The 24,189-nt window shown below is 38.4% G+C and overlaps 1 protein-coding gene across 6 annotated transcripts in view; it reads left to right on the top strand.

The window, feature by feature from the left end:
- The window catches only part of CHD2 (chromodomain helicase DNA binding protein 2), a 116,772-nt gene that overhangs the window by 26,304 nt on the left and 66,279 nt on the right, over nt 1-24,189 (top strand). For 2 of the 6 annotated variants that reach the window (XM_068557191.1, XM_068557165.1), the window contains exons 6-18: nt 2,169-2,231; nt 2,984-3,034; nt 3,827-3,934; nt 6,294-6,434; nt 7,701-7,834; nt 9,052-9,277; nt 10,595-10,695; nt 11,853-11,897; nt 12,071-12,249; nt 14,203-14,327; nt 17,268-17,484; nt 19,395-19,484; nt 20,356-20,546. In XM_068557191.1, the coding sequence (XP_068413292.1) occupies nt 2,169-2,231; nt 2,984-3,034; nt 3,827-3,934; nt 6,294-6,434; nt 7,701-7,834; nt 9,052-9,277; nt 10,595-10,695; nt 11,853-11,897; nt 12,071-12,249; nt 14,203-14,327; nt 17,268-17,484; nt 19,395-19,484; nt 20,356-20,546 (1,671 nt within the window). Of the gene's footprint in view, nt 1-2,168; nt 2,232-2,983; nt 3,035-3,826; nt 3,935-6,293; nt 6,435-7,700; nt 7,835-9,051; nt 9,278-10,594; nt 10,696-11,852; nt 11,898-12,070; nt 12,250-14,202; nt 14,332-17,267; nt 17,485-19,394; nt 19,485-20,355; nt 20,547-24,189 lie in introns of those variants that run through there. The other 4 variants (XM_068557182.1, XM_068557174.1, XM_068557201.1 and 1 more) reach the window with 3 other exon arrangements.

Below are 24,189 nucleotides of genomic sequence, written 5' to 3'. Positions count from 1 at the left end.
ATCAAGGTCTTTCACCCCCAAGTACTAAGTGTGTATTTCCTAAGAATAAGGATGTTTTCTTTCATAAGCACAATACAGTTTTAACGTAAATAGATTTAACATTGCTACAACCCCTTGGTCTAATTTATATTCCCATTTTGTCAGTCAACCCAATAATGTCTTTCATAATATTTTTCCACCCCCAGGACAGGATCCAATCTAGGGTTAAATATGTGTTAGTTGTCAGGTTTCATTAATCTAGAGCACTTTCACAGACTTTCTTTGCTTTTATGACATTGACACTTCTGAAGGTAGAGTCTTGGAAGGGAGTAACTCCCCTTGAGTCATGTGAGTTAGCATTTTAAAAGCTTAGAAGAGGAAAACATTTTTTGAATTAGTTGGCAGTGTTGAAAATTGAGGGATGGTATGTACGAATCTAGATTTCTAGTTTTTGAGAAAAGCTGTCAATGCTGCCCCATGTAACACTGGTCTTTGTAACCTTTGGAGAGGCCGTGAGTTCTCCATTTGACCCCATTTACAGTCCTTACCTGGCCCCAGCGGGTATTTGAGATTGTAACCCCTGACTTAAAGTCATACAAACAAAATTTTGCGTTTTGCTTCACCCACTCATGCTGTTTTGATCATTGAACCCTTTTTTATGTAGTCCCTATGAATGTTACCCTAATTTGTGAAATGTTGTGTGGGATTTCTCCTGACTCGGGACGGTCCCAGTAGTGCTTAACCCCACTGGACAGTGGTTCCAAAACCCTCTCTCCCAACTGGAATTTTAAAAAGTATTTCAGCTGTAATCATTTGAAGCTATTCTCCTGGGATTATAGTTATTTCTCCCTTTCCACTGCTTTGAATTGAAAGTCTGTCACAGTCCTGTGACAGTGGAAGAGAATCCTCGTTAGCTCCAGATTTCCCCTCTTCACTGGGACTTGCTACTGAAAGGCATTCTCTTCGGGAAAATCTACTGAAAATCAGTGAAGTTAAAGCTACTCTTTCCCTCTTTTCCTTACCTGCCTTCTAAAGTGGAGGAGAAAGGAGTTCCCTTCTTTGAGCTCTTAGAGACAGTTAATAGGAAGCCTCAGTGGCTCTTGACCAGAGTTTAGGTCCATTTTATTTAAAAATGGCTTTTGTTCCTTCCCTCCTTTATAGTTCAGATTTGATTTGTGTCCTACCAACCACCTTTTCTTAACAAAGGAAGAAAACTATACCCAGTTAACTTGCATTCTGACTTTTTCCTATCTATTTATATTGCCTTGAGGCCTCAGTGGCCAAATCTTGATATTTTTCTCCCCAGTTCCCAAAATTTTGGCAAAAATTCCATTGATTCCCTTTTAGGGAATCCCATTGATGGCCTCTTAGAGCTGGATCTGGCAATTCAAGTCTCCTTTAATGTATGAAAAATATTTTAATCACGATCTCATATTCTAGACTTCTCTTCCTTGTAGCCCAGCATATAACGTACGGCTTAGTCAGGGAGTCTCCCTCATAAAATTTGCATTATATGAGAAGCTAGCAAACTAGAAGTGGACATCGGTTTCACCTGTTGGAGAGCCAGGGTTGGGCAGTAATCTTTTTGTAATTGATTGCCCTTTTCACCCCTTATACGGAATGACTTAGTATGGCTGGTTGTAACTTACTTTTTTTCCCCCCTCTATTCTGGAAAATTAAAATGAAATTTGAAGTAATCCAGCCAATTTCAAATACGCATACATAAAACTCATTTAGATCTTTTAGCCTCTGATTGTTCAGATCCTCCCAGAATGTGTAAGCCTGGCTTTAATGTTTGCAGATTCTATGGTCTTCAGTAGGTTATGGTTGAGAGTAGCAGGGCTGGGGATTTGACATGTACCCAAACAGCTTGTTCTCCCTGGGCTTGAGTTTCCCCCTACCTGGGAAGAGGCCTTTGGACCAGACGATTTGCTAATTTTTTGTACATTCTTACATTGGGAGATTCTAAGTCCTCCTGGTTGTCTGTAAGTCTACAAATCTGCAGTTTAACTGGAAAACTAGACTCAACATCCATTCTCTCAGTGTTTACTGCCAGTTTAGTCTCCTAAAGTTATGGAAGTGGACCTTATTAGCTACCCCGATATAGATTCTCAATTTCTGGCAGAGTTATGTAAATTACAAATAATACTTGACTGTGGATCTTTCTCATCTGATCTGCTCTCCCTTAGGTCTTACGTGCATGTTCTTTCAAGCTTGTTTCCTGTGAAACCACTTCTCTCCAGTTTGACTGTGTGAGTTCCTTCTAAAGGGTAAACTGTTCTGGACTTGGCCCAAGGGAGACTGTAGCCTTAGGTGCCAATCTCCCAATTGCTGGACATCTTCGTTTTTTCCTTCCTGGCCGTCACCATCTATTCCTTGGATTCCTTAGCAGACATTTATTGTACGAGGCTCTAGGCAAGGAGAATAAAGCAGGTGCCCAGAGTATAGTTTGCTTTAAAGAGAGAGTGAAGGGTATTAGGTGACAATAGTAGGCCTTAATATCTTACCAGTCTGCTTCCAAAAGCACCCTACCTGTCTGACAGTCTGATAGGACTCATTCTTTAATTATTTCTTTATTTAACAAAGTTGTATCTCCATTTGCCTGCTGCCTTTGTGCTAAGCTCTGGTACGAGGATACCCTGCCCACGTAGAGTGTGACCTACTATTAGGTAAATGGATATGAAATGGTAGTGCCAGTAGAACTTGAGTAATGTACGTGGAAGTGCTCCACTGCCTTTTCATGGAAGGCTTGAAAAACATTTTTTCCCGTAATGTTTCCACTAATTCAAGTGTAGGGTGGCTCCTGGACCTTTTAGGAAGGTTCTTCCACTATTACTTTGACTTACTCTCCCATGAAGAATATTGATTTGACTTTGCAACTTGGCAAGGGTTGTCTTTAGCATAACCTCATTTTCTATACACAGACCCAGAGGCACAATGGTAATTGTTTTGTTTAGAGAGAACCCCAGGTTCTTGCCTATTAAATTTTTTTTTTTTCCTCTAGATATTTCATGCCCAGTAGCTATTATATATGCTCCTTCCTTCTTCCCTGCAGGTGAGAAATGAGCTGAGTTTATGTGATGTCTTGTTTGGTAAACTTCAAAAACTGTTTGGGGATAGTAGGGCACCTATAGGGTATGGCTCTCCCAAGTCTTCTACGATCTCGAGGAGCAAAAGAACACCTACTGTATTTAATAATTATTAAAAGCTACTTCATTAGTTGAACAGGTTATTTAGTAGGTGGTAGGTTTATCACTGAAAAATAATTTTGGGGATTGTTTTCTCAGTATATTCTAAAGATGTTAAAATAACTAGTATAGTAGTTCTCAAGTCTCTCACTAGTATCAGCACCATCTGAATTTGTTAACATTCAAATTTTTAGGCCTCACATTACACCGACTGAATCAGAAACTGGCTGTGGCCCAAAAATCTCTTTTAATAAGCCCTTGAGGTATTTCTGATCCATGCTAAAATTTGAGAACCTCTGATCTAGTATATATTATGGCTTCAATCTGGTCAATGATAGTAGTAAATAAAAATAGAATATTAGAGATTTAGCAGCATTTTTTTTTTTTCAGAACAAATGGTTTAAAAAATAACAGCCTTAGCTTCCATTTTCATTTATTTTTGATACCAGATATAAAATAGGAATAGATATTACACAGCCCAGGAAGGAACACAACCAAAATTTAAATGGAGCTAGAACAAATCTTTTAGCATAATATCTAAAATATACATGTTCTGCCTTTTTGGCTAATCAGATTGTCAGATTTGTCAGATTCTTCAAGCTAAACAATCTTGAAGAATTCTTTCAGAAAAAAAAATTTTGCTTTGCTTTTGATCACAGAGAAAAATGGAAACGGGAACCCTCAGAAGATGAACAGGAACAAGGCACCAGTGCAGAGAGCGAACCAGAGCAAAAAAAAGTGAAAGCCAGAAGACCTGTCCCCAGAAGGTGCAGTGTTTGCTTGAACGTCTCTGCTTCTGGTCGAGCTTAGTTTGTGTTAGATTGAGAAGGACGATGTAGTGCTAGCCCGAGGGCCTTAATTGATGGGGTACAGTGTGTTGTGATTCCGGATTTTGAATGCCTGGTTAACTTCTTGCCAGCCTGCATCATTAGCAAGTAATTAGATTACTGAGCTACTTATATTGATTTTGTGTGTTTGCATGGTACGTAGCTCAGAGTGGATCTTACTGTTCATACTCCAGGCAGACTAGTTATGAGGAGCGAATGTGTCTTCCACTCTTAAAAAAAGCTCCCTGTGTATTTAACTAGTGTACAAGTTTTTTTTTGGGAGAACTAATTGTTAAGTTTAATTGGCGGGTTCAAAGCATACTTTACTGTTTATTATCCTGTTCTCATAATCTTTATAACGTTAAGCAGAGAATCTGTGCAGAGAAGGAAGCAGGTGGAGATGAGAGGAAACTGGTAATTTTTGATCAGACATATGGCATTGAAAGATATTGGTGATGGGGAACGGAAGGCAGGAGGCAGAGAGGCCCCAGGAAAATTTACCTCCTTGGCAGTGTTGCTTAGGATGAGTTTGGCAAATAATTGACTTTGGGCCAGATCCCACTCACCACCTATTTTTGTATGGCCTGTGAACTCAATATAGCTTTTATAGGTGAACATTTGTAGTTTGGTGATGGGGAACACTAAATTTGAACCCTAGTGAAGTGAAATGTTATCCCTTCAAAAAGAATTCTATTCTTCTCGTTAGTAGATGTTGTATCACACAAAAAAGTACTCAATGATTATTATTTTATTTTGACTTTCGTCAATAAAATATTTGTTAAAATTTATTTTCTCTTGTTATATAAGTACCTATGTAGTGGCCTCAACTTTGCCTCTTGTCTGAGAAAGTAAAAAATACTTATCCTCTGGCCATTTACAGCAAACCTGTGTCTATCCCTGGCTTAGGACGTTGTACCTGACCCCTCACCTCCCACCCCAGCAGGGAAATTCATCAATGAGTTTTGTCTCCTTTCTTCTCAGTTTCAGTTCTCAGGGCTGGAATCCACTCCAGTTCTGTCTTCTAGATTTTACCCATCATTTATTGAATCTCTGATCATCTGTCTGTGTAGTGTTGGTTATGGCAGGTATGAGAGAAACAGGTGACTATGATTGTGAGTTTCCGTCTCCCTCTCTCTCCTTTCACCTTTTTACCACTGATGGAGAACTTGGGGATTTCCTTTTGAGAGCTCCTCGTCTGTGGCTCTCAGTCCTGGCTGCAGGGGAGTCACTAGAGGGGCCACCTCCTCAGCCCGTTCCATTGGTCTGTGGCAGGGCACAGTCTCTCAGGTAGCCTTCCTGGTATATTTTATGTAGATAGGAGAAAAATATATGTGTCTTTATTTCTTGTCCTTTACTTCCTTTATACAGATGATAGCATTCCATGCATCTTTCTCTGCATTTTTCTTTCATTATCTTGGAAATCTTTCCTTATCAATGCACAGAAAACTCCCTTTTTTTATGGTTGCGTAGTATTCTGTTTATTGAACTAGTTCCCAGTTGGTGAATGTTTAGTTTTTCTAATCTTTTGTTATTGCAAATACCACAGTGAATACCTTACTGTGCCTGTATCAGTCTATATCTGTAAAGTCGATTCCCAGAAATAAAATTGTAATTTTGATAGATATTTCCAAATTGCCCACCAGAGAGATGCCATCAGCAACGTGCTGCATGTGTATTTTTTTATGTCAGGTGATCCTGAGGAACAGTTGAGAACCATTGCCTCAGAACCCACAGTACAGTTGTCCCTTCGTCCCCTGCGGGGAATTGGTTCCAGGACCCTTGTAGATACCGGAATCTGCAGATGCTCAAGTCGCTTCCTTATGTAAAGTGCTGTAGTATTTTCGTATAATCTATGCATCTCCTTCTGTATACTTTTAATCATCTGTTGATTACTTATAATACCTAATACAATGTAAATGCTATGTAAGTAGCTGCTAATGCGCAGCAAATTCAAATTTTACATTCTGGAACTCTGTGGAATTTTTTTTTGCAAATACATTTTTGATCCATGGTTGGTTGAATATGCGGATGTGGAACCTGCAGATACAGAGGGCTGACTGTATTCCTATAAATGACTGAAGGGTATCAGCAGTAGAATCGCTTTCATGTTTCTAGTGAAGCAGATCTCTAGTGAATTAGAATCTCAGGGACTGGGACCTGGGACTATTCATGTCTAACATTCCCCTGGTTAATCCCTATATATGAACCCTGCTCTGGGAAATAACAATTATATAGATTTGAAGTATAGACAGCAGATGATAAAGTAAGGACTTTGCCATTTTTTCTTTTCTCATTTTAGAGCAATGCCCAAACCTCGTGTTAAAAAGCAACCTAAGGCTCAGCGTGGAAAGAGGAAAAAGCAAGATTCTTCTGATGATGAGGATGAAGATGATGAAGCTCCCAAAAGGCAGACTCGCCGCAGAGCGGCTAAAAATGTTAGGTAGGTGATGCCCCAGAAGGTTTTCATTAGCGTGAAGGGAAGGTGATAGTGTAGTTGGCTAGAGCTTGGTTCTGGTAAGTCCAGGATTAGGCATTTGATAGGTAAAAATAATGACCTGTGTCTTGAGGTTGTATTCGGAAATCTGGTCAGGGTTCTTGCAAAAAGAATGGTTCTGGCCAATAGGAATATGGAAAGAATAGTGATAACTCATTTCAAGCCTTCATTCCTATGAAGAGAACTGCTTTATTTCAAGTTCATGTTTCGTTGAGGTGGTAGTGATGTTATCTTCATTCCATAACATCCTTTTTTAGGAAGGACATTAGGATTGTATTTTCACTTTTGAATTGCTCTTTGAATCAGACAAATTCTTTTAAGTTTCAGCTTATGTATTGTTATTTGGATATAATAATCTTATCAAGCTTACGATACACTATGAAGCATTAATAGAAAATGAAATAAAGGAATAGAATATGCAAACATAAATATTTTACTTTATATGAATCAAAGGGTATTTAATTTCCTTTTAGAAGATATGCAGGTTTCTTTTGGTCTACTTAAAGATGGTGAAGCTGAGTCCTGCAGTTATTAATAACCTGTTCAATGTATCCAGTTAATACTTTGAAAGCTGGGACTAGGTTTTGAGTATGTTAATGTGTAGCTTAGCACTTTTTCCTCCTATAGCTGTACTGCATCCAGAATTGTGTTTTTCTCTTCTGTAACTCCCAAACCATTTGTTGTTAATATATGGCGGAAGGTTACATTTTAATATTTTATTACCAGGAAGTATGCTCAGTAACTTGAGAATACTTAAATTTCATATTCTTGTTATTGGGAGACAAAATGCAGGGTCGATATATTCAACCTTAGACCTACTTATCTAATGGAATACTAGTAATTTTTTTCATTTATCATGCATTTTCTTTCTTTGTAGTTGTTTCCTTGTTTATACATAGTAATGATCTCATTAAAAAGTGAAAACATAGGAGTGTCTTTGTAGTAGTTTTCTATGTCTTGCTTACAGAAATCACTGTAGTCAGTTTTTATTTTGCAATATGAGTTAGCCTTCCTGCAGTTATCTGTGAACATGCATTAATACTTTAAGCAGGAAAAAAAAATGAACTTCGAGCCCACTTTATCGTGGCTGATCTGCACAACAGCATGTTGGAGCCAAAAGGGTATGGTTCCTTGTCCTAATGATATTATGTATGGTGGTGTTTGAATCTGAAAAGATAGTTTCTCATTTATGCGGCATTATTCCTCATGCAGTTATAAAGAAGACGATGACTTTGAGACTGACTCAGATGACCTCATTGAAATGACTGGAGAAGGAGTTGATGAACAGCAGGATAATAGTGAAACTATTGAAAAGGTCTTAGATTCAAGGCTGGGAAAGAAAGGAGGTATGTGAAGACAACACTTCATTCTTGCCATAGGTGGCAACAGATGTTATGGTAGGGAATCCAGATGTTTATAAACAGGAATAGAATTAAAGATCATCATTGCCTCAGGCACAAGGAACAGCTTACTTTTTGCCAGATTTCTTAATTCCACCTGTGGCCAGGGACCCTTCCCCTTGGCTTTTACCTCCTTGAGTTACTTCTGCTCCTCTTTCTGTTTCTGCTTGAATGCTTCACCTTCCTCGTCCATCTCCTTAGCCTGATTCTTGGGTTGCTTCAGGGGCTTCTTGCCGCCTTTGCGGCCAGACATGACACCTGCTGCCCCTTCCCTGCCATTGGAAGCTAGCAAATTATTTTTTATATCTGCTCAGTAAGGCCCAAATTTTATGTATTCAGCTCTGAAGTGATGAATTTCAGTCCATGCCTGTATTTGTTGTGAAATGTGGAAGTTTTTCTGACCCACAGAAAAACTGACCTGAGACTGTAGGGCTGTGTCCCATATGTCTTTGAGGTTTTAAAATTGAGCTGGTTAAAGATGTTTTAATATCTTAAAAACCAGTGATGCAGCAGAGATTCTTGATTATTAACATTAAGTAAATCTACCTTTAGTTACTTGTTTTTGAATCTCCTTGTGATAAGTATCAAACGGGTTAAATACATATTTGGACAGTAGTGAAGAATTTTTGTATCCAAATTGAGATATCTCACAACTCAGTTTTTTAAAGTAAACTTTCCATATAGGAAATATCAAAATAATACCTAATTCATTTTTCTTTGTCTTTTTTTTTTTCATCCAGACTTACTTGAGGTTAAGAGAGTTAACAGGGAGTTTTGGGTGGATGAGTAATTGGGGAGATTTTAAATTCTCTTACCTTGTTCTTAATATTCCTGGAGAGACAGATTTGTTTTCTGAGTTAGTAGGGACCAAAACAAAAGGATATTGCTGTTCCATTTTTATTGTGTTTGGATACAGAGATTTCTTTGATTTCACCAGCAAATTTTGGAATGTTCTAAGTAGTAAAAATTGGGTTTGCATCATGAAAATATTTGAAATTGTTGATCACGTTCATTCTGTATTGTTTGTGAATTTCTGCTTATTTCAAGTCAAAGGATTTTGGTGCTTCATCCATAAAGAGACTCTTTAGACATTTGTGTATTTGGGAAGCTTTTCAATGTCTGGTTTAATATACTTTAAAAAATTTAACTGAATCCTTTTTCAGCCACTGGAGCTTCTACTACTGTATATGCAGTTGAAGCTAACGGAGACCCTAGTGGCGACTTTGAACCTGAAAAGGATGAAGGCGAAGTCCAGTACCTCATCAAGTGGAAGGGCTGGTCGTATATCCATAGCACGTGGGAGAGTGAAGAGTCCTTACAGCAGCAGAAAGTGAAGGGCCTAAAAAAACTAGAGAACTTCAAGAAGAAAGAGGATGAAATCAAGCAATGGTACATTATCCATCTTGGATAAAAAAAATACATTTGCAGCCTGGAGGAAGGGAAGGTTTTTAACTAGTCCATGGAGAACACAGCTATCTAGAAAATCAAATTTTGCCTTTAGCATCTTGTGGAGGCATCCACGATTATGTTTTATAAAACTGTGAGCTGAAGATAGTATATATTTTTGTGTATAGCCACCAAGTGTGTAGAGTTTAATAATAACTAGCTTATGGAGCATTTTTCAGACATGATCTCATTAATCCTCACAGTAATCCTACGAGATTTGTACTGTTGAACAAAATGTTTTTTGTGGGAAGAGTGAGGTACAGAGCAACTCTGTGAGAGGGCCCAGGATTGGAATTCTGGCAGCCAGAGTCCAAGGCTAACGTACTTAAGCACCTTGTTACTTTCTGTGGTTGTGCTGGGGTAGCTTGGATGTCAGGTGTTAATATTCTAGAACTCTCTGGGTTATGATATACTTTAATCTTGGTTTTACGCAGTTTACAGAAATGATGTGACAGAAATGTTCTGAAACTGTGATAGCCTGTTGTTTGTAGTTTACTTACAGCTTTGAACATGTTAGGTTGCATCTGAGACATACGTGGGGTCACAGCATACACACACCTAAACTGACGAAAAGAAGCATAAGTTCCCCCCGAAGACATATGTGTCAGTGTCATGTGATGAGGTTATTTTGTGTTAGGAATAGGGACAAATGGGTTCCAATTCCTGTTTTGTTACTATGCAAAATATGCTACTTCAGTAAATCAGAAATTTTTTCTTTGAGTCAAAAACAAAAATATGTATCCTTAAGATGTGGGTAGTTTGTAAAGCGATTAGAATTTTAAAAATCCTTGAAAGCTATAGCAGTATTCAATTTCAAGTTGCTGGTGTTGTCGTTTTATAAGTATGAATAACTGGTTTTCTAAAAAAGCCACATTTAATCACGCCTAAAGCCCATACATATTTGAAAAAAGGCAGGTTTTCTTGTAAATCTGGAAGAGTTTTATTGTCCTTGTCTATTAAGATATATGAATTTATCACATGAATTCATCACACAGAATAGTTATTTTTAGGTTTCTTTATTAATGGGCCACATCAGAGAGAACAACTGGTATGTCCTATAAGTGTAAGGTTTTTAGTGTTTTCTGTAAGTCTTACATGTTTTTCTTAAAATCTCTGGCCTAATTATTAGTAAAAGATTACTAAGGGACATATGAAAGTAAAGACTATGCTTCCTTTCCTACCTTGACTTTGCATTGATAGATGTATATGGATCCCCCAAATCTAATAAGTATTTATTTTTTCTGTCTGTCTTCTGTCCAGGTTAGGGAAGGTTACTCCTGAAGATGTGGAATATTTCAGCTGCCAACAAGAGCTGGCCTCAGAGCTGAACAAACAGTATCAGATAGTAGAAAGAGTAATAGGTAAGTACATGGAAACTCATTTAAGCGGTGTTTGAGCTCCAGGAATAATAGAACTTTTTCTTTTGGGAGTAATGTATATATATTAAAAAAAATGCGGGACTTCGTTGGTGGCACAGCGGTTAAGACTCTGCGCTCCCAATGCAGGGGGCCCGGGTTCGTTCCCTGATCAGGGAACTAGATTCCACATGCATGCCACAACTAAGGAGGCTGCCTGCCGCAACTAAGATCCAGTGCAACCAAATAAATAAATATTTTTAAAAAATGCATTTTTGTAGGTATACTTTTGGAGAATAGACAGATGCCTAGATTTATGTTGAAGGAAAGGCAAACAGGCTTTGCCGGTAGATTTGGAGATGGGGGGAAAAGAGGCGGCAAGGATGGTGCCAAGATTCTTGACCTGAGCAAATAGGAGACTAGAGGTACCATTTACTGAAATAGAAAGATTAAGGGAAGAGCTGATTTTTGGAACGGAAATCAAGAGCTTATTTTGATATTTGTCAGTTTGATATACTTCTCAGTCATCTAAGTGGATAGTATTGTGAAGGCTGTAGCATATGTGAGTCTGGAGTTTAGAACTCAGTCTGGGCTGGAGATTTAAATTTGAGAATGTAATCCGTATGTAGATAGTATTTAAAGCCTAAGGTTTAATGAGATCATCAAGAATGTGTATGGGGTGAGAGTAGAAGTCTGAGGGCGTTCTAGCTTTTGGAAGTCAGGAAGAAACCAGCAGAGGAGAGTGAGAAAGGACAGCCAGTGAGATAGGGGGAGAGCCAGGAGAGGGAGGTGTGCTGGGAGCCAGGTGAGTCACACGGCTCGGGTAGGAGGAGGCGCTGCCAGTCACAGAGGACTGGGACTTGATCCTTCAGCTTTGCAGCAGGCCTGGCCCTGGGGAGATGGACCCATGTGGTGGTGGGGCTACAGGCCTGATGGGGTGGCTTCAGGAGAGAGTGAGGGGACAGTATGAAGAAAGCTCCCCAGGGGAGCCTTGTTGTAAAGGGGGAACAGAGAGATGGGGTAAGTGCTAGATAGGCTGCTTTTTCTTTTCTTTTTTTAAGACGTGAGATAGTAGAGTATATTTGTACTCTTATTCATAGGACCTAACATGTCACCGTTTTCTTGGTTATGGTGATAACTTACCCAGCTTTCCATTTATTTAGCTGTGAAGACGAGCAAATCTACGCTGGGTCAAACAGATTTTCCAGGTAAGCAAGACATCTTGTTTATAAATACTGTTTAGCATTTAAGAGCAGTTCATGTTTTGCAGAATATTTACAGCTTTGCCACATGGTGTTTCCATGGTTATACGTAAAACAGAATGTCACTCCTCTCCTTTAATTGACAGTTGCTGATCTGTAAATTTTTATATGTGAAATAGCTCACAGTCGGAAGCCGGCACCTTCCAATGAACCTGAATATCTATGCAAATGGATGGGACTGCCCTATTCAGAGTGCAGCTGGGAAGATGAAGCCTTGATTGGAAAGAAATTCCAGAGCTGCATCGACAGCTTCCATAGTCGGAACAACTCAAAAACCATCCCAACAAGAGAATGCAAGGTGTGGTGACTGCTGGCTTTTGAGTTTTCAGGGGAAAGGTGTATTGCTACAAAGGGTTGGCCACATAGGTAGATGTTGGGAAGAGAAAATACTACAAAAGTAAGTGATAATTCCTATTTTGAAGTGAAAGAAAATGACTTAACCTTGACATCAAAGGAAAATAATTAAAACAAAAGGAGAGGATGAGTTGTATAATGGCTTTGCTGACTTCTTTAATCTTATTTACACAATTAGATATATCTAATTTGGAGATATTGTGGAGAATACTGGAAAGAATTAAAGCACTTTAAAGAGAAGTGACGGGAAAGGGGAGTGTCTGAATTCTAGGTTATAAACTAAATATGTAGGCTCTTTTATTTGCTAGATTGGTTGTACAGTTCCTTTTCTTCCGTTGGAATTCATTCCCTGTGTAAATTGGTACGCTTGGGTCCATAGTAATAAAAGTTTATGTAAAACATGGCCTCTTTCTCCAAGAGGTTGACATTCAAATTCATGGCACCAAACCTCTATCTGTGAAAAGCAGTGTGTAAGTGAAGGTCAATGAGTGTGATAAAGACTATTCCAGAAGTAGGAGTCACTGAGCCACAGGGATCGTTGAAGGGGTTTTAAAACGAGGAAATTGTGGTGCTTGAAGTGCCCTGTCCTTGAAGAATTGATTGGAGCTGGTTAGACAGACAGAAGGGGGCCCAGGTTATTGGCCTCCCGTGAAAGATATTAAGAGAAAGATGTTCTTACAGTCAGTAGGAGGACCACCAGACCTCAGGGTAGGGTAGGAGGAGAGGGAGGTGATGTTGGCGAGTCAAAGTGTGTATGTCTTGAATGCCTTGGAGGGTATTTGGATTTTATTCTGTGGGTATTCTTAAGCCTACCCTCCTGAGCAGAGCAGCAGGCAGGAAACAGTATTTCATTTAGAAAGTTTCATCTAACGGCCGTTTGTTGGAGACCAGAGTAAGCAGTTGTTAAAGCCAGAAGGTCCCACCAGGAAGGGGTCGTAGAAGCCCACGGAGGGAGAATTAGTGTGAGGACGAGGGAAGTGGCAGCAGCTGGGGGGTCGGATGGGAGAAGCACTGTGGGGCAGACGTGGCAGAAGCGGGCAGCCAGAGGCGTCTGATTCCGCTTACTGCCAGCTGCTCACAAAGGAGGGCTGCAGCTAACAATAATTACCTTATCAAATATGTTATTAGGACGACACTTTCTCATGATGGGGCACTATTCCAGAGAGTGCTAATCTTCAGAGAAATGCTCCCTGAAAAAAACACTATTGTGGCCAAATAACTTTGGGAAGCATTCCTGAATGAGTTTCTCCTGTAAGTTCACAGCATACACAAGAATGTTAGACTTTGAAAAGTCATGAGCCATGAAATTTATATAACTTTTTAATCCATTGTTTCCCAAACTGATTTGGCCACAGAGTCCACATTTTGTGCACACCATAGAGACATGGCTTTACTAGACTGCCAATTCTTCACACCTCTGGAGGTGAGAGCAGCATCCTTTCCTTCAGAAAACCAAACTCACACAGTTGGGGGTTCAAGGTAGGTGGGCTGCAATTCAGAATTTACAAATGCTGTTATGGTAAAAAGTTCCGCTGCATTTAGCATATACAGACTTTCCCAGAGGCATTGTTTAGAGTAAGCTAATGCCAAGATGAAAATAGGAGACTCACTGCTGTACTGTAAAGATGATGTAAAGTAAGTGCTATTTAATGGTGTTCGCAAACTTACTTCAGGAAAGGAGCCATAACTAAAAAATATTTCGGGATGCAATCTGGCTTTGGGAACGCAGACCACAATGCAAGAGCTCGTGGTGGGTTGGGTGTGGTTGGTGATTCAGATGTGAAATGTAAATTCTTATGCTTTGGTGTAGAGCACAGAAATCATGGCTAGCATTTTAACATAGGAACAGGAAGAAGGTTTTTTTCAAACCTGGGCTTTGTTAAATTTTGCATTTCAGGCCCTGAAGCAGAGACCACGATTTGTGGCTTTAAAGAAACAGCCGGCATATTTAGGAGGAGAGAACCTGGAGCTCCGAGATTATCAGCTAGAAGGTCTCAACTGGCTTGCTCATTCTTGGTGCAAGTAGGTAGAAAAATATGTTTGATGTTTTCTCTACTGTTTCTGGCTTTTTAAAACTGTTAGGTGTAAAGAATTACTTCCTTTTCTTGTACATTATAGAAATAAAAAAATTATGTGATTGAGAGGAGCCACTTCTGGGAGTTTTTATGTATGTATCATTACCAATTTAGTCTGAAGTAAAAAGTACTTTGTTATTTAGTTATTTGGGGGTTAATTTCTCATAGCCAGAGACCTATGTCTTACTATGTTATTTATGAGTATAAATAGCAAGGTAATTTGCCCAGATCTTTAGTGGGGAAGGAGTTATTCTCAGAAGAAAGAAGAAAATGTCTTTTTTCCATTCAGTTGTCTTTCTGAGCCAGGAAACCTTTAATTTTACATAGTGGTGCTGAAGAGTAATGTGACCCCCCCCCCGCCCCCACACCCCCGATTGCTGTGCAGGCCATCCCTTGTAGAGAAAGTTCTCTGACGGTTGGACTTGTGAAATTATCCTTTACCTTTTTGTAACAAGATCGATCAGCATAGTCTTGGAAAAAAAGAAGAAAGAGAGATAAGACAACGTGGTTTTAAAGGTACTTTGAGGCTGTACTCATAAATTTCATTCACCAAATTCAATTGCAAATTCAAGTAGTCCCTAATTACTGTGTATTAGGGACTTAGGTAGTCCTGGAGAATTTTTTTTTTAAAGATTTTATTTATTATTTATTTATTTATCTTTGGCTGCGTTGGGGCTTCGTTGCGGCACGTGGGATCTCTGTTGAGGCATGTGGGATCTTGCATTGCGGCGTGCGGGCTCTTCGTTGTGGTGTGCGGGCTTCTCTCTAGTTGTGGCATGCGGGTTTTCCCTTCTCTAGTTGTGGCGCGTGGGCTCTGTGGTTGTGGTGCACGGGTTCCAGACCACGCGGGCTCTATAGTTTGCAGCACGCGGGCTCTAATTGAGGTGCGTGAGCTCAGTAGTTGTGGCGCGCGGGTTGCCCCGAGGCATGTTGGATCTTAGTTCCCTGACCAGGGATCGAACCCCACGTCCCCTGCATTGTAAGGCGGATTCTTTACCACCGGACCACCAGGGAAGTCCCAGGCCTTGAGAATTTAATAGTGAACCAAGACAAGACAGGATTTCCCTGTCTTCATGGAACATACAGTGTGAGAAGTACCTTTAATGTCTGTCTCCAAATTCCTTCCCCCACATGTAAACTCTTAATTTCTTCAGTGTTTTATGGCAAAGCAAGAATTCTTATTTCAGAATTAGACTACAGCCTGAAAACAAAAACATGCCAGCTTCTTTTCTCAATGCTGAAAAGATGGTTTTTAAGTTACAGAGGTGCATTTACAATGACTTTCCCAATTGAACCATGTACTACTCATTGTCTTGTAAAAATTTATGTAATATTTAACATTCAATATGAGAATCAGAGATCTTGAGGAGATTCAATTTCTGTGACTGAGAATGGAGGTCTGATGTTCGTAATTCCTTGAAAATTATTTTTGTTTCGGAGAATAGTGAGACCTGATCTTCCTAAAGGACGGTTATAAGCTAGGTGCAGCCTTCAGGAGTTGTGTAACTAACCCTTTTGTTTTATAGTTGAGGGCTCTTAGGAGCCCTTGTCCAAAGTCACACCATGTAGAGTCCTGAGCCAGCATTTTCTACTTTAAACTGGCTAATTCAGAATCAGCTGAAAAGGGCCCAGGCAGCTACTAGGCCCTGGTCACGGGAACCTTGCGTTAAGTAACATGCTGTTTTGGTCTAGTGCCAGAAAAGCAGGCAAATCAATCCAAACTTCCTTTCATGTGTATAAATGGACAGTGGCAGTTTGCTAGGGAGAGGAAATGTTGGAGAAGATTAACCCTGTTTCCTCCCCAGTGGTGTGAAAAGGTGAGAGAAATATGAGGAAAATTACTCAAAGGAATCTCTTCTCGGTGAATTAAATGTCTTGTTTTTCTAATTGATTAAGTTGTCTTTAACTTGAATATTGGTTTTAGTTCTCTCCGGTCCACTGATTAAGCATGTATTATATATGTGTAAACCTCCCATGGCCTGATTTTCCAGAACCTTTTAATATTTTCAAACTTATGGCATACACGCAGTCCTGGTTTCCTGCCAAATGGGCTCTTTTCTATTTCTGGAACATACTTTCCTAACTCTGGCTATTTCTTTCAGTTTAAATTAACTTAATTTACTTAAAGGTTTTTTCTTAATATCTTTACAATCCTTTTCTATTAGCGTCCTGTTGAAATCCTGCCTCCTGCCTGTCTCCTAGAGCCTTGTTTCTCAAAGTGAGGTCCAAGCCATATACCCACAGCACAATATCCAGAAGTACTTGTTAAGCAATACAGATTCTTGAGCCCTTCCGCAGATACTCTGATTCAGTAGGTCTGGGGTGGGATTCAGAGATCTGATCTGCATCCTACCCCTGCTGTAGAGTAGTGTATTTGAAACAAGCTCTGTGTACCTGCAGCATGTAGGTCTAGGGAGTAGTGTATGTAGCATTAAACAACCCAGTGGCCTGCAGTGGAATGGGTGGGCACTTTGAACAAAGGCACATGACTGTCAGCCTGTAGGGTTCATCAGCAGTGGGGATAGCCCATCTGCCCTTGCTTTCTGTACTGATGGAACCCAAGGTCATGTGCTTGCATACACCAATATAACAAAACCTGCCTTCTCTGTTACAGGGGATAGATGTAAAAGACCAAAATGCAAGATAAAGAACATACAGTCTGAATAGGCTCTTGTAGTAATCCAGACCTTGATTATACTTAGATTACTTGTTACTCGACTGTCTTAATGTAGGAGAGTTAATTGCAGAGGAGAGGAAAGACATTAGAGGCTCACAACCCATGTCTTGCTTGGTGACATTGTGAGGCATTGATGCCTTTGCTGTTTGTGCACATACTGTTTTTTTGTGAACTAATGATCTTTTTGTTTTTATCTTTTTCTTTCTGCAGAAGTAACAGTGTAATCCTTGCTGATGAAATGGGCCTAGGAAAGACCATCCAGACCATATCATTCCTCTCCTACCTGTTTCACCAACACCAGCTGTATGGCCCCTTTCTTATAGTCGTCCCTTTATCCACCCTCACCTCATGGCAGAGGGAGTTTGAAATCTGGGCACCAGAGATTAACGTAGTGGTTTACATAGGTGACCTGATGAGCAGAAATACGGTGTGTAAACAAAAAGAATTGGGATAGAATCTGTGTTATAAATGTATTTTTGGAAATTGACCTAAAGCCATTATAGTCTTTAGTAAAATTGTGATTCTGACACGGTGCTATGCCCCTGATATTGGGAGACTGATGTATCACAAAAATACAATTCAGATAGTCTTAAAAGCATATGCTTACTTTGTGAAGAACAGCAACAGCAGTACTTGAATGGGAATCTCTCTTAGTTGGATTGCAGTATTAAGTTTTTCTTCTTTCTTTCCGCTGTGCTTTCAAGACCACTTTATTTATAAAGGATTATAAGATAGAGTTAATGCCTTGTGGAATGTTAATATTATTTTTGCTATTTGAGCAGAGAGATATTACTGAAAATAATTGAGTTCTTAGAGTTGGTTTCCTAACCTTTTAAACTAGTGAGGTGGCATAACTTACAAGAAAGGAATAAAAGGACAGTGAGCCATTTCAGAGCTGCAGAAATGAGAATTATCTGTCTGATATCAAAGTTAACTTGAGCATCAGGAACTTAGGGCACATGGGCTTAAGTTTGTCTTTGTTTGGCAAATCTTTTCTTGATAACAACTTTTTTTAAGGTACTTACTATGTGCCAGGCCCTGTGCTGGGTGCTTTACATATGTTACCTATAATCCTTATGATAGTCTTCAAAGTAGATGATATTCTTTCCAATCTACTGTTGAAGAAATTGACTCAGAGAGTTTAACACTTGTCCCCCGGCCAGCTGGAATGTGGCAGAGCTGGGACTGGGACAAAGACACGTCTGGTCCCAGACCTTTGCTTTTTCCCACTGTGTGTATGTTGGAATAAACTGTTTCTAGGGGATTGCTTATATATAATAAGAGCAAGCCATCAGGAATCCTCAACCTTTGAGAGAGATGTTACAACCATATATTACCATGGTAATGCAAATTCATTTTTATTAAATATTTTCATTAAAATTTTCTAACCTAAACTCTGGCAGACTTCATTGCTCTAATTTTGAGTTTCTAAGTCTATAGTAGTTCTTAAGTTTGTTAATCCATTCGTTAACCATTAAAAAAGAAAAAGAAGTTCTAGATTATGCAGAATTGCTTCAAGCACTACTGCATTGAAAGGTGAAGACAAAGAAAGTGAACCCTAAAAAACTGTGGAATCAGGGACATTTTCTTTTCTTTCCAGTACTCCTTTTCTTTGTTCTTCTTCCCACTTCATGGTGATGCCCTGCAGCTCTCCTTGACTTGTCCTCCGGTTCTTAACTTGACAACCAAACTGTAGGAACTCTGTCATGGACCATTGTGCTTGCTGGGTGTCCAGTTAAATACATTATATTATACTTCAGTACGAATGTGTTAGTTTTTGTTTTCCTTTGCACTGACGTTATTTTCATTCATATTAAATTGTATTTTCATCCTGTAAGCCTCCCTTTCTTTTTTCTTGGGGGCCACACCTTTCTGCTATATGATTAATGAAATTTCTGACCAAGCCAGAGGTTGGAATTTGTTTTATTTACTAGTAAAAGTATGCCCTACCCAAAGAATGATCAAATTGTATTTCCTTAAGAAAGTTCTCATTCTGGGAGATCCCTAGATAAGTTCAAGTTACCAGGGTTTAATTGCTGATGAAATGCATTTTTTGTGGTCAAATATATGGGGGGTGGAGGGGGGCAGAGGGAGATGACAATTTATTTGAATTCTGGCAATAAAGTTTTTGCTGCTCCACAATAGATCTTTTAATTCTAACTCATATTGCTCTATACTTTGGTTGCTTAGGTCAGTTTAGAATGTATAGGGTATTCATTAAATTCTAATCAGATTTATTTTTTATTTGGTATATTTATTGCATCTGTCATAAGACTTGCTGGTGATATAGAAAGGTAAAGGTAGAAATTGTATCTTAATGATCGTTTTCTCTTACAGATACGAGAATATGAATGGATTCACTGTCAGACCAAAAGGCTGAAGTTCAATGCACTTATAACAACATATGAGATCCTCTTAAAAGATAAGGTGTGTAATTGGTAACCAAAAGGCTAAATTTTGGAGTGTGACTTGTCCAAATGATGGGGTCTTTGCCTCCCCCTTGCCATGTTACTTTTCTTTTTTTATTTAAAAAAGCAAACAAATGAACAAGCAAACAAAAAAATCCATGAAGAGTATTAAGGTTATTAAAAAATAAACAGAACCTTACAGTTGAAGGGGACCTTGGGTCACCTAAGCCAATTGAATTAAATAGGTGAAAAGGGTATTGAGGCCAGTAACTTACTGGAGATTCTAGTCAGTCATTGGAAGCTGGTCTTGAGTGCCCTCTCAGGTATTCCCCATCTTATTGTTAAGCGTTTCTCCAGAACAGATGTTGTGTAAGGGTCTCTGTGAGGAGGACAGAAAAATGAAGCTCTTTAAATTATCTCCTTCCCACAGTTACTAAGAAATGTATGTGCCAGGTGATCCCACTGGTGATAATAAGCATAAACAAGTTCAATTTGGTGGCTCTTGGTGTTTCTGTGCTTCAGGGTTGGGGTGGAGAATAGGCAGAGAAGAATCTTAATTAAGGAGAGACTGCAAAATCATGTATTTTTTGTTTTTGTGTTGTTTTTGCCCAGCATACCGGTTTTTGTTTTTTCACTTTGAGGCATGCAGCAAAACCTGGCCTAAAAGACCCCCCTATAGCTTTTAGAGGATGACTTGCTCTTTTGAGTAGACACCAATCTGTCAACTAACAGAATAAACAGAAGAGTCCTGATATACTTTCAGTCAGTGAAGAATAAATGTTTCTATGTATACCTTTGTGATGGTATTTGTACAGAGATAATTAACACTTGAAAGTACTTTTGGGTTCCCTTCTGACCTGGTGGCTCGTTCTGTTTTGTTTTTACTTTAGACTGTGCTGGGCAGTATTAACTGGGCCTTTCTGGGAGTGGACGAAGCCCATCGGTTGAAGAATGATGACTCTTTATTGTATAAAACTCTGATTGATTTCAAGTCCAACCATAGGCTCCTGATTACGGGGACCCCTCTTCAGAATTCCCTCAAAGAGCTCTGGTCCTTGCTGCACTTTATTATGCCGGAGAAGTAAGCTCCTTCCTATGTGTTTCGAAAGATGCTAGAATGTCTGAAATGCCAATGCTCTTTAACTTTTTTAGTAAACGTTAGGGAAAACAGGTGGCATGGTTTGGGGAAAGCAAAGCATTGAAGCAGCAACAAAAGTAGTAAAATGTTTCATAACAAATGATAGAAAGCTCAGAAATCAGTCTGTTAAGAAAGAAAGCATATTGTCTACCAAACATTTGAATCATTTAATGCTCTGGGGGAAATAATTGATAAATAGGAAACATCAGACCTTCTCCCTGTTGTTATAAGGTGACCAATATAATTGGAAAAAAGTATACAAGGTACACAGTCTGACAAGTATTAAAAAATATCTTAAATCTAAACTTCTGATAACAGTAGCACTGGATTTAGGTCTTATTAAAATCTAACTTAGTAAAGAATTGCGGAATGTCTTTACTGAAAAGATTTTTGTGGGAAAGATGGTATGCACATTTCATAAAACTTAAAATTATCCATTGGTGTTCGATGATACCTAAAATGAAATCTAAATTCTTTACCCTGATTTGGAATACCCTACTTAGTCTGACCCATCTCATACCACTTTCTCCATTACTAATTGTGCTCCAGCCATTCTGGCCATCCTTCTGTTCCTTTAACATGCCAAGCATTGCTATTCTTTTTGTCTGGAATGTTTTTTCTCCTCCTTATCTTCATATGGCCAGTCACTTATTAACATCTTTGCCTCAGCTTATATGACCACCTCCTTTTAGAGGTCTCCTCAGACCACTGAACCTCAAGTTCCTTATCAGACATGCTTATCATCCATACCCCGTTTTATTTTCTATATGGCACCTCTCTCTTTTTCATTTATTTCCTCATTCATACCATGTCATTAAATTATGCATTCATAAGTAGCAGAGATCTTATTTACTTTATTCATCCATGGTCCACATTGCCTAGAATAGTACCTGACATGCAGTAAACAGTTAAATTGAGAGTTGTCAAATTGACAGGTAAACGCTCCACAGTTTTGTTGTTTTTTTTTTTAATTTAGAAAAGACTTGAGTGCCTACTGTATGCCATAAACTGAACAAGGCATTTTGGATGGCCTAAGGAACAATAGAGAAATGGTCCCTTTCCCCATGTGTTGTTACCTTTTTTTTAAACAGCCTATTGGGATATAATTTACATACCATAAAATGTACCATTGTAAATATACAAATTAATATTTTTTTTTAGTAAATTTATAGAATTGTGCAACCATCACCATTATCTACTTTTAGAATATTTTCCTCACTGAAAAAAGTTCCCTCTCGTCTGTTTGTAGTTAATCTCTGCCTCAACTTCTAGCCATAGGCAATCACTAATCAGCTTTCATCTCTAGAGATTTACCTTTTCTAGAAATTTCATCTAAATTGAATCCTAATAAGTAGTCTTTTGTTTTTGGCTGCTTTTATTTAGCATAATAATTTTGAGATTCGCCCATGTTATAGAGTTTATTAGGAGTTATTCTCTTATTATGGAGTGATATTCCATTGTATGCACATCCAGTCACCAGTTGATGGATGTTCGGATTGCTTCACTTTTGGGTTATTTTGTCTTTGTGTGGACGTATGACTAGATCTATAGGAGTGAAATTGCCAGGTTGTTCAGAAAGTGTATATTTAACTTAAACTACCGGCTGTTTTCCAAGGAGACTGTACCATTTTATATTCTCAGCAGAAATGTTTGAATTTTCTAGTTTCTCTGTATCATCACCAGTACTTGGTGTATTGTCAATCTTTTGGATTCTAGCTCTTCTGGTGGGTGTGTAGTAGTATCTCATTGTGTTCTGACTTGCATTTGTGTAATGACTAATAATGTTGCATATCTTTTCCTGTGTTCATTAGCCGTTTGTATATCTTTGGTGAAATATCTGTTCAAACCTTCTACCCATTTTTCAATTGGATTGTTTGCCTTATGAGTTGAAGAGGTTTTTAATTTTTTTTTTTAAGTAGTCTATATTGAAATGCTTTATATTAGACTCAGATCTTCTCTAAGTAAAGGCTGTAATACTTCATTTCTCCAATGCAGCTGGATGCCTTTTATCTTTTGCCTTATTGTACTGGCTAGAACCTCCACGTTGAGTAGAATTGGTGGGAGTAGGGTGTTACAGAATTTTTGTTAGGTACCCTTTATAAGGTTGAGGAAGTTTTCTTGTAATTCCTAGTGAGTGATGGATTGAGTGTTGGATTTTGTCATGTGCGGTTCTTCTTTTACCCATTGAGGTGACCATGTGGTTTTTGTTCTTTATTCTACCAATATGGTGTGTAACATTAGTTCCTTTTTAGATTAAGCCAACCTTTTATTCCTGGGATAAATCCGAGTTGGTCAGAATGTTTAAGATTTATTATGTTACTTCTTTTTAAAATATTTGATAGGATTCACCAGTGTTGCCTTGTGAGCTTTAGCTTCTGTTTGTGGGAAAATTTTTAATGACTATTTCTGTTTCAAGTTATAGGTCTGTTCAGGTTTTCTATTGCATCTTGACTTAGTTTTGTTAATTTGTGTCTTTCTGACAATTTGTTTATTTCATCTAAGTTGTCTAATTTGTTGGCATAAAGCTGTAGTATTTCCTCATAATCCTTTTAATTTTTGAAGGATCAATACTGATCTAAATAATTTTTTGATTATGGCAATTTTGTGTCTCGTCTCTTGGTCTTTTTCAGGTAAAGCTTTTAACAATTTTGGGGATGTTTTCAAAGACACCAGCTTTGGATGTTATTTTGGTTTTTTCTCTATTTTAGAATTTCGTTTATTTCTACTCTCATTTTTATTATTGCCTTCCTTTATTTTTCATTTAATTTTCTTGTTTTCTGTTTTCTTAAGATGGAAGCTTAGATTATTGATTTAAGTCTCTTCCTTTTCGCAATATGGGTACTTAAAGGTATAGGTTCCCCCCTATGTCCTGCTTTAGCTGCATCCCATAAATGTTGATATCCTGTGTTTTTGTTTTCATTCAGTTTCACCTATTTTTGAATATCTCTTTTGATTTTTTCTTTCATGCATGGTGGTTTTTTGTTTTTTGAGAAGTGTGTTATTTAACTTCCAAATATTTAATTATTTCCCAAATGATTTGTAGTTTACTTTTATCTTAGAGAACATGCTTTAAATGAATCGTTACTTGTTATATGGTCTAGTATGTTTTCTGTCTTGGAGAATATATTCCATGTGTACTTGAAAAGAATAATGTTTATTCTGCTTTCGTTGGGTAGAATTCTATGTGTCCATTAAGTCAACTTGGTTAATAGTCTTCCTTCTGTATCTTTGCTGACTTCATGTCTAGTTGTTCTATCAGTAATTGAGAGTGAAGTATTTTAATATTTAACTACAGTTGTTGAATGACCTACTTCTTTCAGTTCTGTCAGTTTGGGGGTTCTGTTGTTAGGTATGTGCACATCTGTATTTGTTACATATTCCTGATTTATTGACCTTTTTATCATTATAAAATGTCCCTCTTTGTCTTTAGTAATATTTCTTGTTCCTTAGGTCTATCTTGATTTTCTTATAGCTTCTCAGCTCTCTTCTGGTATCTGTTTGCATGGAATACTATTTTCCACTGTTTTACTTTGAACCTGTTTATTTGGGTCTAAAATGTGTCTCTTGTAGACAGCATACAGTTGGA

The sequence above is a fragment of the Eschrichtius robustus genome, chromosome 1 (genome assembly GCF_028021215.1).
Source record: "Eschrichtius robustus isolate mEscRob2 chromosome 1, mEscRob2.pri, whole genome shotgun sequence".
Classification (NCBI taxonomy): Eukaryota; Metazoa; Chordata; class Mammalia; order Artiodactyla; family Eschrichtiidae; genus Eschrichtius; species Eschrichtius robustus.
This window is presented reverse-complemented; position numbering and strand designations above follow the sequence as displayed.